At 40.3% G+C, this 14,259-nt stretch overlaps 2 protein-coding genes across 3 annotated transcripts; one reads left to right on the top strand and one right to left on the bottom strand.

The window, feature by feature from the left end:
* Window positions 1-10: 10 nt before the first annotated feature.
* Window positions 11-1,634, top strand: LOC130687532 (GDP-L-fucose synthase-like). The gene is made up of 6 exons (XM_057510708.2): window positions 11-323; window positions 386-500; window positions 581-709; window positions 772-930; window positions 995-1,175; window positions 1,250-1,634. The coding sequence occupies exons 1-6, from the start codon at window positions 187-189 to the stop codon at window positions 1,483-1,485; spliced, it is 957 nt and encodes a 318-aa protein (XP_057366691.1). The 5' UTR covers window positions 11-186; the 3' UTR covers window positions 1,486-1,634.
* LOC130687529 (vesicular glutamate transporter 1-like) lies at window positions 1,635-12,602 on the bottom strand. 2 transcript variants are annotated; one of them, XM_059495136.1, is made up of 12 exons: window positions 12,161-12,602; window positions 6,323-6,388; window positions 5,563-5,753; window positions 4,548-4,627; window positions 4,364-4,482; window positions 3,931-4,045; window positions 3,696-3,870; window positions 3,179-3,627; window positions 3,008-3,089; window positions 2,808-2,935; window positions 2,490-2,711; window positions 1,635-2,408 (listed from the first exon to the last, which is right to left on the bottom strand). In XM_059495136.1, the coding sequence occupies exons 1-12, from the start codon at window positions 12,217-12,219 to the stop codon at window positions 2,187-2,189; spliced, it is 1,908 nt and encodes a 635-aa protein (XP_059351119.1). In that variant the 5' UTR covers window positions 12,220-12,602; the 3' UTR covers window positions 1,635-2,186. The 2 variants fall into 2 exon arrangements, with proteins under 2 accessions (XP_059351119.1, XP_059351118.1); XM_059495135.1 differs by having other exon boundaries at window positions 5,563-5,762; window positions 12,161-12,600.
* Window positions 12,603-14,259: the final 1,657 nt, after the last annotated feature.

The raw sequence follows: 14,259 nt of genomic DNA, 5'->3' as shown, positions 1-14,259 counted from the left end.
CAGAAGACGTGGCACCCTCGCTGACATGACAATCCCATAGTCACTTCACGAATAGTCTTTCTTCTGTCGAATTCGAGTACAAGTCTACACCGTTCCGTGAACGCTTAACATTTTCCTCAGTCTACTAGTGTAGGTTTGATTGTAAGTTCTCTTGTATAAGTTATTCGAAAGAATTCAACTCGAGTCATGGGTAGCGAAAAGAAAATCATTCTGGTCACCGGCGGCAGTGGTCTAGTAGGACAAGCTATCAAGCAAGCTAAACAGCAAGATCCGAGAGAAAACGAGACTTTTATTTTTCTCAGTTCCAAAGATGGAGACCTTAAGTAAACCTTTTAGTTGTAATAAAAATAATCACCTCTCATGAATTTTTTGAAAATTCCTATAGGGATCCAGCAGCTGCGCAGAGAGTATTTGAAAAATACAATCCCACTCATGTCATTCATCTTGCTGCCATGGTCGGAGGACTCTTCCACAACATGCAACATAATCTTGATTTCTTGGTATAACTGCATGCATGACTTACTGAAAAGTGCAATTGTCTTTGAAGGACAATCTAAAACTGTTGTTTGTTTTTTTTTAGCGGAACAATATCCTCATTAACGATAATGTACTTCATAACAGCTACAAGTTGGGGGTAAAGAAAGTTGTCTCATGCTTGTCAACGTGTGTTTTTCCTGATCAGACAACATACCCAATTGATGAAACTATGGTGAGTTATGTGAACAATAATTAAAGGAACAAATTCATTACATTGCTTCTATGTCTTCACAGATTCATGATGGGCCTCCTCATTCTTCCAACTTTGGTTATAGCTATGCTAAACGGTTGATTGATGTTCAAAACCATGCTTACCACCAGCAGCATGGTTGTCACTTTACTTCTGTGATCCCTACTAATGTTTTTGGAGCTTTTGATAATTACAATCTAGAGGTATGTTCTATAAACGTTTGTTGGTTCAATTATAGATCTTAATTTTTTCTGAACAATTTATTAGGATGGCCATGTCATCCCAGGACTCATCCACAAGGCCTACATTGCCAAGAAAGAAGGAAAGCCGTTGGTAGTTTACGGATCAGGAAAGCCGCTGCGGCAGTTTATCTACTCTATAGATTTGGCTAAACTGTTCCTATTTGTACTTAGAGAATATGAAGAAATTGATCCAATCATTTTGTCAGGTATTGTAAATAATGATTTACAATTCTAATTCATTTTCGATAGACATTCATTAGGGATTATTGTTTGTGCTTAGTTGATGAATCCAGTGAAGTGTCGATCGCTGAAGTAGCGCAAATGATTGCGGATGCCTTCCAGCTAGAACACGGAATCGTCCTGGACTCCACCAAGGCCGACGGCCAGTACAAAAAGACAGCATCCAATAACAAGTTGCGATGCTATCTACCGGACTTTCAATTCACGCCGCTCAAAGAGGCTATTGAGCGCACGGTTCAGTGGTTCAATCTCAATTATCATATCGCCCGAAAATAACCAAGACTGGATCAGATGATTTTTAAGTGCCGTCCCTTACTTTGGTATTCCTCATTGGCTGAAAGAAAAGATATTTTCCATTTGAGTGTAAAATTTTCTTTTCTAAATTAATGTCACTGGTTACTAATAAACGATTCTAGGGGTGTGAATGTCGTTTTGAACTTGTATATTTTTTTGTCTCTTATCTTAAATTTTCTAAATTTTCACTCATAACAGTAATAACAGCAAAACATACAAATCCAACATGTATATATGAAACATGGCTTCTGTTGAATAAATTTAAGAGATTGGAATTTGATGCAAGAAAGCTTTAGTTTACGGAATACTGCAGCGAAAGAGGAAATTTGACTATTGTTTGACGTAAAATTAAACGGGTGGAGGAACCTGCACGCGAACATGTATGTATACGTAGACACGAAAATTGAATAAAAGAAATAGAAAACATCGAGTTATTGCCACAATTATGAAACAAACCGGTTAACGTCACTCATAGAACAAATAAGAAACAATCGTTTAACAGCAGATACATCAATTTTTTTTTTGTTTTGCTTTTCTTTTGTTTGTTTTTTTTTAAGAAAAAGTTCTTGAGAAATAGTCCACTGATCAAGATTATAAGTAAATGTAAATCACTTTCTTTCATAATAGATATTTTTTTTGGGGTTGAAATCATGTAAATCTTTTCCTTCTTGCTTCCTAGCTATCTAGTAATTCCTGTCTTGTAGAGTTCCGTGCATGTAACTGTCCTGAGCAGCTGGTTGAACCTGTTGAACATTGGAGAAATCTGCGGGGAATGATCCTGGATTAGGATAGGGCGGTCTGGGCGGAGCCTGCTGTTGTTGATAGGAATAGTCAGCAGTGGCTCCATAGGAATGTAATCGACCGTTGAAAGGATTGTTGCTACCCTGAACAGCTGGCGTCATCTCCTGCATTCAAAGAAGGGGTTTTAGGCATTTATTTATTCATCCTTTCTTCGTAGACGTGAAAGCAAAAGCTCCAGATCTTACCGTAGAGGCGTAGTTAGGCTCTCCATTATACTGCGGTTTTTGCTGAGAATCGAATGGATTCCACGCTGTGGCCGGTGCTGGCAAAGCTGGCACATCTTCTTCATCATCTTTAGGTTCAGCCCATGGCTGTAGTTCGCCAGACGCGAACACTGCATAAAAACCCACGCCCAGGAAGTGAATCACCGACGCTATGACAAAGACAGTCTGCCACTCCTCTGGTAGCTATTACATTTTAATCAAGAAAAGTGGGTGAATGAGAAAAAGGGGCTGATTAAGTCGTTGCAGACATCATCCGCTGTCACTAAGTTGAAAGCTTACTTCGTTTTTGGTGAGCGACTCGACCACGATGGGACAAAACATTCCCGATAGGGTACCGACACCGTTGGAAATACCCATCAGGATACTAGCATAGCGCGGAGCAATATCCAAGTGATTGACGTTGAAACCTGCATATAACAATAATGGTATATTACCCGTCAGGGTCCTCCAAAGCGTTGTGGAAATGGAATTTTTTTTACCTGATATAGCGAAACCGCTGAAACCGACGGCCAAAGTCAGGGTAGTGATCGCTATGGTCGTGTCGCGCGTGTAAGCCACCACCTAGAGACCATTCAAAAAGAGTTTTCACGTTTTAAATTAAAAAAGAGAATTTCTTGACATTCTTCAATCAAAAACGACTGTCATCTTACCATTAAGAAGATAGCTTCCATTCCGAATCCTCCGCAATTGAAAATCTTGCGTACAGATGTCGTCGAAAGGATCTTGTTGCGACGTAAATGATCGGCTAATTGTCCGCCAATCGGTACGATAATTGTCATGACCAAATGAGGAAGAGCAGCCAAAGCTCCCACTTTTCCTATGTCGAACTTGAAGACTTGCCTGAAATAACTGGGCTGCGAAAGGATAAGCAAGTAGAAAGTCCACGAACGGCAGAAATTTGCAACGATGATGGCGTAGACGGGCATGGACGTGAAAAAGCACCGCCATGGAGTCGTAAAGAAGTTGGGAATGGTGCGCTGTACATGCGACAATGATTCTTCGATGTACAGGCGCTCGCTGGGCGTAATGGTCGGATGCAGACAAGGTTTCTCAAACGATAGCCACACCCAGAAAACGTACCAAATGATACCGAATGCACCTGTTAAACAAAACAAGACAGAAATTGAGATGAAGTAAATGGAAACAAAGTTAATTCGATGTAGTTACCGTAGAAGTAGAAGGGTGCTTGCCAGCTAATGCCATCCGTCAGCCATCCGGACAAAGGCATTCCAACTACAGCACCTGCGTATGACCCGCAAAAAGCTAAAGTAGCCAGTCGAGATCGTTCCAGTGGAGGAGCCCACCACCTCCAAATACCGTGACACGCCGGATATGTGACTCCCTGTTGCATTGTTGTACTGGTAATGTTGTGTGCTTGTTACATCCTCATGTATTACATTACCTCGACCAGCCCTTGGAGGATGCGAACGAGGGTAAACACGACTGGATGGATTTTGGCCGCGCCGGGTAGGAGCATATTAAGACAAGCCGACACGGCGATGGCCGATCCGAATACCCTTTTTAAGTACAAAAAGTTCTGCTGTTAGGAATAACTTCAATCTATTGCTGTTGTGTACGTACGACAGTCGGAATAATTAGGGGGGTTTATTTTTACACAAAAATGGCGTGGAAACAACGACGAACAAAGGTGGATGTAAAGCTTTTACAACAGTTTGACAACTGGCAAAGGGAGAACATGCAGTAATGAGGTGGGCATAGGCTTTATGCTGTACACTGTCCAAGTTCTTACGTTAGTTCTAGGTAACGAGCTTATCAAATAATTGCACGAAACGATGTGGGTGATGAGATTTATGGAGAGACAAGAATTTTCGTACTTGTTAGCAGCGTATTTGGAAGCGAGGAAACCTCCTGGGACTTGGGTGATCAGGTAGCCCCAAAAGAAAGATGAATCTACTAGGCCAATCGTCCTTTTGGTCCAATCAAATTCTGGCATCTGTGTCATAAGCAGAAGACATTTTGAAAAGCTCCACATTGGAAAATTAAGAAATTAATTATTACGCCAGTTTCGGTATTGTTGGCCGTCATCTGAACGATGGCAACACCCAAATTGCATCGAATACCAAACGAGATCAAAAAACCTACAAAAAACACACAATTTTATATTTAATTTGCCATATTAATGGGGCTAACACTAGTTATCGATTGAAAGCACGATATCGACAAATTGAAATTCGAAAAAAAATTCGGCAATGCCGCCTCTTCCTCCCGTTGACGAATGTCGTTCTCTTCTTGAGGCAGATCAGAACATGAAAACGAAGAGAAGAAATCCAAATGGCGGTGGTATAAGTAGATCACACATCTCGTCTTGTTCTCTTTGCTGACGACTACCACTCGAGTTAGATTAAATGTCAACGACAGACTTTCTCGTGTACACCCTTCCTTTTTGTCTGGGGTGTATCACTTGATTCCGACCAATTACGCCAGAATTAAAGCAGAGCAGCGACAGACAATTCAATTATGCTTTGCCCTACAAATCTTCATTCTCTACAAAAAGCAATAGTTCTCAGCAGTTTTGTCTTGCTCTATGTGCAACAAAAGGGTTGTGTGACGTCGAAAAAAGAACAAATCAGTATGACTGAACAATCGTGCACCACGTGTCCTTCAACTCAACAGCCAAGCGAGAGAATTCAGCATTCAAGTGGTAAGTTTTTTTCTTTTTATAGTACTCTATTTTAGCCGTTATTTTTTATCGAGTTATTTGCATCAGTTTCAATCGTAAGGCTAAATGCAAATGTCTTGGCATGTACGATCTTTTGGGCGCTTTTTTTTTTCCCTCTCCCACCCCCCGCCGCCATTTTGTCTTGGCCCGATTCAGTTGTTTCCTTTCCCCATCATGAAACTGAAAAGTCGTTGACAATATCGTAAATCATCGCCCGAAATGGGCTATGAATGTTTCATGGCCTAATCTTTTTCCTTTAAAGTTATTCCATACGAATGATGTTGTTGCTAGGCGAATCTCTTAGAATTTTTCCTTTTTTTTTGTGAAAATCAAATTCATCTTTGCAATTCTTACCGATGCTAGCCATAAATGCCACTGTGTATCTTTTCGACATGCTGCAACAGGGACAATCTGGTCGGATGTACTGGTCGATTTTGCGTAAAGGTGGCCGTTCCAGCTCCGGCAGCGATTCGGGCGATCCGAGCTCTCCCATTCCGGTGCCGCCGCCATCGGTCGTAATGAATCCCTTCTCATCTTCTTGCTTGCTAAACGGACTAAATATTTTTAAAAGACATGACACGCATATGAGACATGTAGTATGGAACACAACAATTCATTAGACGTCGCCTAGACGCGACTGTTGAAGCGACCATGGCGTCTAATATAATCGGATCAAAAGATTTAGGATCTAATCGGGCGACAAGGAGTGGGACATGTGGTTGCAAACGTTGTGTGATTTTTCTTGCTGCCTCATTTCTCCCTATTTTTTGTCCTCCACGCTTCGGCAACATTTACCACTCTATGCTAACAGTAGCATCTCGTTTAATGTTTCTCAACCAACCCTCCCTCGTTGTTACGGTCTTTTGCCCCTTCATCTTTGCGTGTAATCTCAAAAAAAAAAAAGAGAGCACTCCATGCTCGATGGAGCTCTACACTTTTGTCGTTGTAGTGGCACTAAAAGCGAAGCTTGCCCAACTTGAAGAGGGATGGCCTCTCTCTTTCGTGCATGAAAGAGTTATTATCGGCCTTTGCATTATTTTTTTGTTGTCTAAGGTCCACTTCTTTTTTGTTTCTCTACTTGATTTTTTTTTTGGAAAAAAAAATCCAAACTTACTTTGGTTTGATGTTTTTGAGGTTCCTCATCTTGGGCATCTCGAACTCTTCGTAATTGGCTCCTCGCCTGTTTGTGAAAAAGAAAATGAGAAAAATTAATCGAAAAGGCATCAGTGTTTCTCTATAGGCGATTAGAATTGTACGTCGTTGTGTGCTTTGACTAACGTTTCGTTAAACAGCAGATTGCGCTTTACGTCATGAATTGCCTTAGGCTTGTTTTTTCTCCCCCTCAAATCAAAAGCGAATGCCTTTTTTAAAAAAAGAAATGATTGGTGGTCTTCAACTTAATGATCGCAACTCTTTTCACGTCTTACGTTGTGCGGTGGGGTACGCGCATAATAGAGACTTATTATTCAGTACAAACACACAAAAGGAATGACAAGAAGAATGATGTACACAAACAGATAATATCTTTGTTATATTTCACAGTGGAGGCAAATTCAAATGATTGGCCTCTGGCTGTCAACTCGTCTGTTTAATAACTTTCAGAATTCGAACGAAAAGTTTATAATAAAAGGACATGTCTGGGCGATGTATTTTTTGCCATCCTCCCTTCAAATCCAATTTCAAAATGAAGTCACTTTGTGTCCAGCCGTTGCCATAGTGACGTTGTCTCCCTTTTTTTTTTTTTTTTCCTTCTTCTTCATTTAAATCGGATACAACAGTTCGGTTGGATGGCATCCCTCGTCTCTTCCGGCTGCCGGAGTAAACAAACAGGAAATTGCTTTTCCATCTAACCTCTCCCCCCTTCCAACTCTCTCTCTCTTTACGTCCTTATTATTCCTTTCCCTCCTCACTACTGTCGTCCGATAGCTTCAAATTTTAGCCGTTTTGAGTCGACACATGAACGATACGATGAAACCGTCGGACTTCCTCCTACGCTTCTCTAACTTATCCCACCCGCTGAAATGAAAATTCCATTCAACACGATATTCTCAATTTTTTTTTTTTCTTGCCTCTTCACTGACACCTCTTTTTCATCAGTATAGCAAAAGAGTGATGCGCACTGTCTACAATGTCTAGGGTTATGGGCTTTTTTTTCTATGGCAAAAGTAGGTCCCCAGACTTTGTAGTTACGTAAAAGAAAATGAAATGCCTTTCTCATTTCCTTTACTTTGTTTAGAATCCGTGCTACTGTTTACACTAATATCGTAGTCTTTTCGATGCACTCGATCGAATTGATTTTAAAGATTACTCTGTCTGTCCCCTCCACCCCCTTTTCGTCCCTGCCTTCGTTCATCGCATATAAATCAACAGCTTAACTCGTAAAAGTTAACGTCTAGGCCCCTTCCGCCTGTGTATCTACAGAATCCAGCATCCATCGTAAATAGGGTATTTCCTTCCGATGACTGTATAAATAACACAGCCTCGATGATGGAACTATTCTTCAACGGGCAAAACTTTTTTTTTTTTTTCTTTCTTTCTTTGACGCTCTTTGTGATGTGGTGGCCATCCGACTTTTGGAAATTTGAGGCGTCTGCTAAACTTTCCAATTGAAAATGGTGAATACAATAACAAGTGAAATGAAGTTCGAGTTGAATAGTCAGTTCAGGCTCGTAAAGAATCGTATAATCCCGCTATCTTGTGTATACTGCCACCCCAATTTTTAGTTTTAAAAAATGATGGCGATTTATGACGTTGAGGGCGAAAATAGGGGAATCAAATGCGTCCGTTTGTTATTATTATAAAACAGGATTTTTGTCTATTCCACTACTTTTTTTTTTTATGTGCTACCCTTCTTCTCTGTCTGCATATCTATAATTGAACTTGGCTTGTGTGAAAATTGCGGATGATGATAACACGTCGGAAGGGATGGAAAACGTGATTTTTTCTTTTTTTTTCCCTTCTTCTATAAAACGGTTTGTATATCAAGATGCAATCGTTCGGGATGCCGCTGGAATCTTCCTTAGGGGATAGGGTTGCTTTTATTTTTCCTCCCTTCCTAAGATGTTTTGTCATGGTCTTACATTAACTCTTGGGGACAAATCAGTTGTTCACAACTGACACGACCCGGAGGAATACACGCAGATTTACCACTAAAGATGCCACGTCGAAAATCATGCGGAAGCGGGTAACGGACACGAAAACGTTTTGTTTTTGCTTCTTTTTGAATAATAATTCGCCTGCTACGATTATAGTAACGGAATCGGATTATTTGGGGAACTTGCATCCTTGTTGTGTTAATAGCGTTCAGTACACTGCTGATTAGAATCTATGGGTCGGAAGGGAACTTGGCAATACGATGGACGATAATGAGTACAAGGAGGACATCTTTAATCTTGTCCAACCGACGCGAAGACTCGTGAAAATCGAATTTTCAACGAAGAAAACAAAAAAAAAAAAAAAAAGATATTGATGAATTTTCGTTTCTTTTTTTTCGTGAGCGATCTGCTTCGCTATCCAGTCATATATAGGTGCCACTAATGAGGTAGAGGGCTTTTTGCCAAAACAGATTGAATTTCAGGCTCCGAAGAGAGCATTTGGGCGTAAAAACCTCGTCATCCCTTTTTCTTTTTTTTGTTGCCCCTTTTCTATTCTAACTCTTTTATTCTATATAACATATTAAGATGCTATACGTTTCCAGTTGGTCGACTTGCCATACTAGCTAGCAGATGACTTTGCGATGAGGAAGATTCAATTTCGTTAGACCCCCCGACTCCTCCAGACCGTTGATATATCGATGAGGACCCAAAGTCCAGTTAGATGCATCAATCTCTTCTTCTTTTCGTCCCTTCTTCCTGATCGGCTTATATAGGGATATATATATTTATCTCGTTCTAGTCCAGAGACTATTCTATGTAGTGTATATATATATATATATATATACTGTATATTTATATATATATCTAGCCTAGATGCGATTATACGTCTTTTGTGTGTGTGTGTGTGTGTGTGTGTGCGTCTGGCTTTCATATTTTTATAGATGGGAAATACGTGCGTATCTGTTACTAGACTTTCTTTTTTGCCTACAACGTCCATTTTCATCAGCGTCCTTCACCCCTCCCCCTCCCCGAATATATATTTTTCTTAAATAGGAAGTTTAGGGTGATTATCTTCTCCTCCGGCTCTGTACAGCAAATCTTGCGACCTTTCCATCTAAATATACCCGGGCCCCGATGTTCAAATCTTCAGATCCGAAAATGTCCCTGGCGCAATAACAGAAGCGTGCATGTAGTCCTCTGTATTCTTCTTCTTTTTATTTTTTTTTTTGTGGGGCTAACCTTGTTTGTCGTCCGTCAATGGGCAGACCCATTTCTTTAGAAATGTATCTAATCAAAACAGGATGAACATCAAAAGATGCTTAGAATAAAAGGGCCGGCTTGCTGTACATTCGTACACGGTAATGTAAATTTGTGACTGGCCCAACTCGCTGCCCTTTCTTTTAAAAGGCAAATTGATATGAAATATCGCACAGTGTCACGTCATAGATGGCGGCCTGAATGAGATCATTTAATCAAGTCTGCGTAAGAGTTTTTTGGGAACGGATCATTTCGAAATAATTTTTTCAAAAAAAAAAAAACGGGAGGGAGAGCGACTTGCGTCATCGGGTTAACACTGAATTACGTCGATTAGCAACATAGTTGCTATAGGCAGGTAGAAAGAGGGAACACATTTCTTCAGGTTGAGGTTACCAGGGGATTTGTAAGGACAAAAGAATATGGGACGAGCTTACGGAGATGATCGGATATTTAAAAAAAAAAAAATCTTTTCGAACGAGGCATGGATTCATCGATGTCTTCTTCTTATTTGTCCGTAATACCAGTTCAATGTTTCAGTGGATTTTTTTTTTCTCTCGTATTTGGACAATGGGATCTTTCTTTTCCCTTTTCATTTTATTTGTTATTGAATGGAAGTCTCATTTCCTGGAGCTCCTGTCGGATGCGACACATGGTAGCCTACAGCGACCTCCTCCCTCTTGTGTTTTGTGCTTAATAACAATGAACAATGCGAATAGACTCTAAATAGGCATGCGATTGAAAGGTTTCTACCTTTGTTCGCCAGCCAATGGTCTGCGCTACAAATCATGTGCAGCGTTCTAGACTAATTAACTACACAACGGGTGTCACCGACGTCTAGTACACGAACGCACGTCGTCCTTAATGTTTTTGTTTGTTTAAAAAAAAAACAACAACGAGTCAATTGCTCTACAGCAGTTACTCGAATTGGAGTGGAGATAGGGGGGGGGGCTTCTGGTATATATTTAATGGCTGTCTCTTTTCTCTTGTGTTATAACGTGAGTGGGTGTGTGTGTGTGTGTGTGTGTCTGAACAATAGAGAAAACGGTCCGAGGCAACAAACCGCTAAAAAGTCAGTCGACAGTTTTGTTCGGTGGTGGGACAATTGGGTTGTGAGAATGATTTTGTTGTGGGGGGGGAGCAGTCCAGATTGACGACGACAGTGATTGTTCAATTATATTCCATGAATATATATATACAACATTAAAGAATAGTCAAATGAAATTCAAATTTTTCCAGTAAATAATCGAGAAAATTTCTTTGCAAAACTTTGGAATGGGAATTTTTTTTTTTTTTTTTTTTGGCAGAGTAGTTTGTTGGAAGGAGGAGGGAAGGAGCCAAAAAAAAAAATCTTTGGAACAGAGTTATGGATGGTGTCGTGTTTCTTCGTCCATCGAAAACATATATTCTGTGCGATTTTTTTCTTTCCCTGAACCGACCTCGACCCCCCATTAGGAACGTACAGTCGTCTAGATAAAACAGGGGAGTATATTGGGGTCGTGAAAACATGGATATATCCTGCGAAAGAAAAGGAAGAAGGAGAAAGGGGAAAAAAAAATGGTGGGAGAAGAAGATCGACGACGTCGATGTCTTCTTCTTTTGGCTCTTCGCCCATTGTTCCTCTTTTATTTTGAAGGAATTCTACTTGTTTTCCCCGTCTTTTCTAACCTCCCCCCCCCCCCACCATTTTGAGTTCCAGTCGGATATCCTGCCTTTCTCCATATCTTTCTTCCACTATGTCTGCTCTTCTTGTACCATCAGCCTCGCAGTTCGGCGTGACTCATATACTGAATGTACAGGCCAGTGAACCGACGTCTCACCAATAGATATCAAATGCATACATAAAAAAAAAAAAAAAAAAAAATGCGGATGTGCACATCCGCCACGAGTTTTTCCGCCGACAATCTTTTTTATGAAAAAAAAAAAAATAATAATTCAGTACTAGTCAGAATTTTTTTTTTCTTCTCTTGACTGACAGTGGTGACAGGATGTTCGAGAAAAGAGTTTGAATGTAGATCGTATCCATTATTTTTCTTAATCGAATGAAGAGCTCGTGATTGATTCGATCGCGTGCATAATATCTCAACGTTCGCTGCTTACTAAATTGAATCGACGATCGTTTGATACCGTACACGCGAAATCATTTATCAAAGGATCCTCTTTTTTTTTTTTGCGATCATGTTTAAAACATTTTTCGTCCTTTTTTTTTTATTCTTTTAAAATCAAAAAGTATGAAATTATTATAGGGATTGCGGTGCTCAACAAATTGGGGAACGTAGAAAATTAATCAGCTTCCTTTTTTTCTTTAAATTATTATTATTAAAAGAATTCTGCTTTATTAGTCTGATCAGTAAATTGGTAATTTTACACGGCTCTTTTCTTACGTAAGGGATTGTGTAGACTATACCCTGCCGCAAACCGATCCGCCCTCGATTTTTTTGTTTTTTACTCGTAATTGAAACGTACATTTTCAAATAGGATTTGCACGGTCGATTGAAAAAAAAAATTGAACATGGTCAAATTTCCTCCCCCCCCCCTTTTTTTTTTGCATGCAAGTAACGGATAAAAAAAAAAAGTACTTTCTAAAGAATGGATTCACTTACCGGAAAGTGGACAAGCTTGACATTGCCCGATCTTTTAGACCGTAAAGAAACTCGGACATGATGAATAATCGCTTGTTCTCTCGTAGACAAATAACCGGCTCAACTTTGCCCTTTTATTTTTTTTCCTTTTAGCCTTTTTACTTTCGTGGTAGTTAAAAAACAATTCCCAACTGAAAATTGCTTCCAATAACGTAGAGGCTGTTGGAACACAAAGCGCGGACCGGCCCGCTCATCTGTTACACTTTTTCAAGAAGAAAAAAATTTTTTCTTCCGTAGGCGATTTGAACCCACAAAAAAAAAAAGAACAAGATTTGAATCTCTTTGTTTTTTTGTTTTTTTCCCTTCTGCAAGTTGTAAACTGCTGGCCCGGCTACTACTCGTTGAGCGTGTGTGGATGCCCAGTTTGTTGTCTTGTGTTCCGGGTGCTCCGTGCGGATACGGTGGTTCGCTCGACTGAAGTGGCCGCAATGGTAAAAAGCTCGGGGATTCGAGGCAGAGAGACAGTTGGGGTGGGCGACGAAAATGTTGTACGGGTTGCGTGTTAACCGGCGCGCGGATGGAGCGCTGCATTTTTTTTTTTCCCTTCTTTCTTTCTTTTTCTTCCTTTTTATTTTTCATTTTGTTGGGGGAGCTTCCCGCGCGCGCTGGCGCCGCTACCACCACATGATTTTAAGCCACCTCCCTCCCTTGCTACCAGTCAAAAGAAGAAGAAGAAGCATCTCCTCCTTCCTCTTGTTTAGCACGACGTTCCTCTTTGAAGATTCTCGTCGCTTTTTGCCCATCGCACGATGTGCACATATCTGGTGACCAGAGTAGACGATTTATAAGCCCCGAAAGCTTTGACAGCTGCTATGTCCTTCCTTTTTTCTTTTTTTTTGGGGGTGGGGGGTGGGGGGTGGGGGGTGAGAGCCGCTGTTCATTATGCAAAAGAGATTCATTAACAATAGACGATATAGGATAGCGAAGGAATGTATTCGAGCAGTTCGCAGTGACTGACATGCAGCAAGTGAAAAGGACGCGACGTGTTAAAGTGTCCAATGACTTTTGCTTGTACCAGTTAATATTAGGCGAGGAGAGTAAATGGAACCGGCCATGGCATGTCCCACACTACTCTCCAATCTCTCCCTATTGTTTTTTTTTTTTTTTTTTTTTTTTAAGAGGAAGCGGGTGGAGGGCCCCCCCTTGTGACTTGTAAAATGAACGGTATAGCCTGAAATTGTATAAATTTAAACGTAATTGACGTCATCTATTGTGTGTCTACGATTTGGAAAAACACCAACACACTCTTATTGTTCGTCCTTTTTTTTCCCGTTGTCATGGATCGGTTTGTGATGACGACATGGGGACCGGAAACTAATCTTCTTTTGATTCTCCCTTTTCTGCTTTTTTTTTTTTTTTTTTGGTGAGGCCCTTTCCTTTTCTTTCCTGGACAACGACGTGGATCCTAAAAACAAAGTGATCGCCTTCAATTAAAGCAAACTTGCGTCATCCGTTGATTGCGTATTGTTGTCTTGCGTTAGAACGTCGGGACTCCCTTTTTTGTTTCGTCTATTGGCTTTTTATCCAATAGAAATAAATATCAATTTACCCTATAATAATATGGAGACGCGATGGTCACGCGTGGAACAATCCCGATCAATTTAGCGCCGACATTACACGCCGATTCAATTAAGAATTTTCGAAAGAAAAAGAAGCACGAATACAAATCGCTTCGTATTTTTTCTTTTTCTTTTTTTATCTTCGCTTCCATTGATTTTTGATTCGTCATAGTCCGTCCCTGTTAACCACGTGCCATTCTTTGACGCACAAAAGACGTCGCGTACCGAGGACACCACCAATCAGCTGATTGCATATTAAAAAAAAAAAAAACGGAGTCGGCCATCATTAATACTTTAAGTCTAAAAAAAAAAAAAAAATGGCGAGCCGATGTGTTCACTAATGAAATGGATGACGTCGTCTCGTGCATTCGTGGCTCTCTCTCTTTTTTTTTTTGTTTTATTATTATTATTTTTTATTACAAATGCATGTCCCGTAGGCTGTTTTCATTAAGCTAAACGCTTCTATAGCCTTCAGAGTCATTTACGAACCGCTTAGTTGGA

This window comes from Daphnia carinata, chromosome 4, assembly GCF_022539665.2.
Source record: "Daphnia carinata strain CSIRO-1 chromosome 4, CSIRO_AGI_Dcar_HiC_V3, whole genome shotgun sequence".
NCBI classification, from domain to species: domain Eukaryota; kingdom Metazoa; phylum Arthropoda; class Branchiopoda; order Diplostraca; family Daphniidae; genus Daphnia; species Daphnia carinata.
Note: the sequence above shows the minus strand (reverse complement) of the source record. Positions and strands in the feature narration are given on the sequence as shown.

Excerpts from the sequence above, each read along its gene's own strand:
- LOC130687532 (XM_057510708.2), top strand. The coding sequence starts at position 187 with ATGGGTAGCGAAAAGAAAATCATTCTGGTCACCGGCGGCAGTGGTCTA. Across the intron at positions 501-580 it reads AACATAATCTTGATTTCTTG|CGGAACAATATCCTCATTAA; the intron begins GTATAACTGCAT and ends GTTTTTTTTTAG. Across the intron at positions 1,176-1,249 it reads TGATCCAATCATTTTGTCAG|TTGATGAATCCAGTGAAGTG; the intron begins GTATTGTAAATA and ends GTTTGTGCTTAG.
- LOC130687529 (XM_059495135.1), bottom strand. The coding sequence starts at position 12,219 with ATGTCCGAGTTTCTTTACGGTCTAAAAGATCGGGCAATGTCAAGCTTG. Across the intron at positions 6,389-12,160 it reads TCAAGCTTGTCCACTTTCCG|GCGAGGAGCCAATTACGAAG; the intron begins GTAAGTGAATCC and ends TTTCACAAACAG. Across the intron at positions 4,628-5,562 it reads GGCATTTATGGCTAGCATCG|GTTTTTTGATCTCGTTTGGT; the intron begins GTAAGAATTGCA and ends TGTTTTTTGTAG.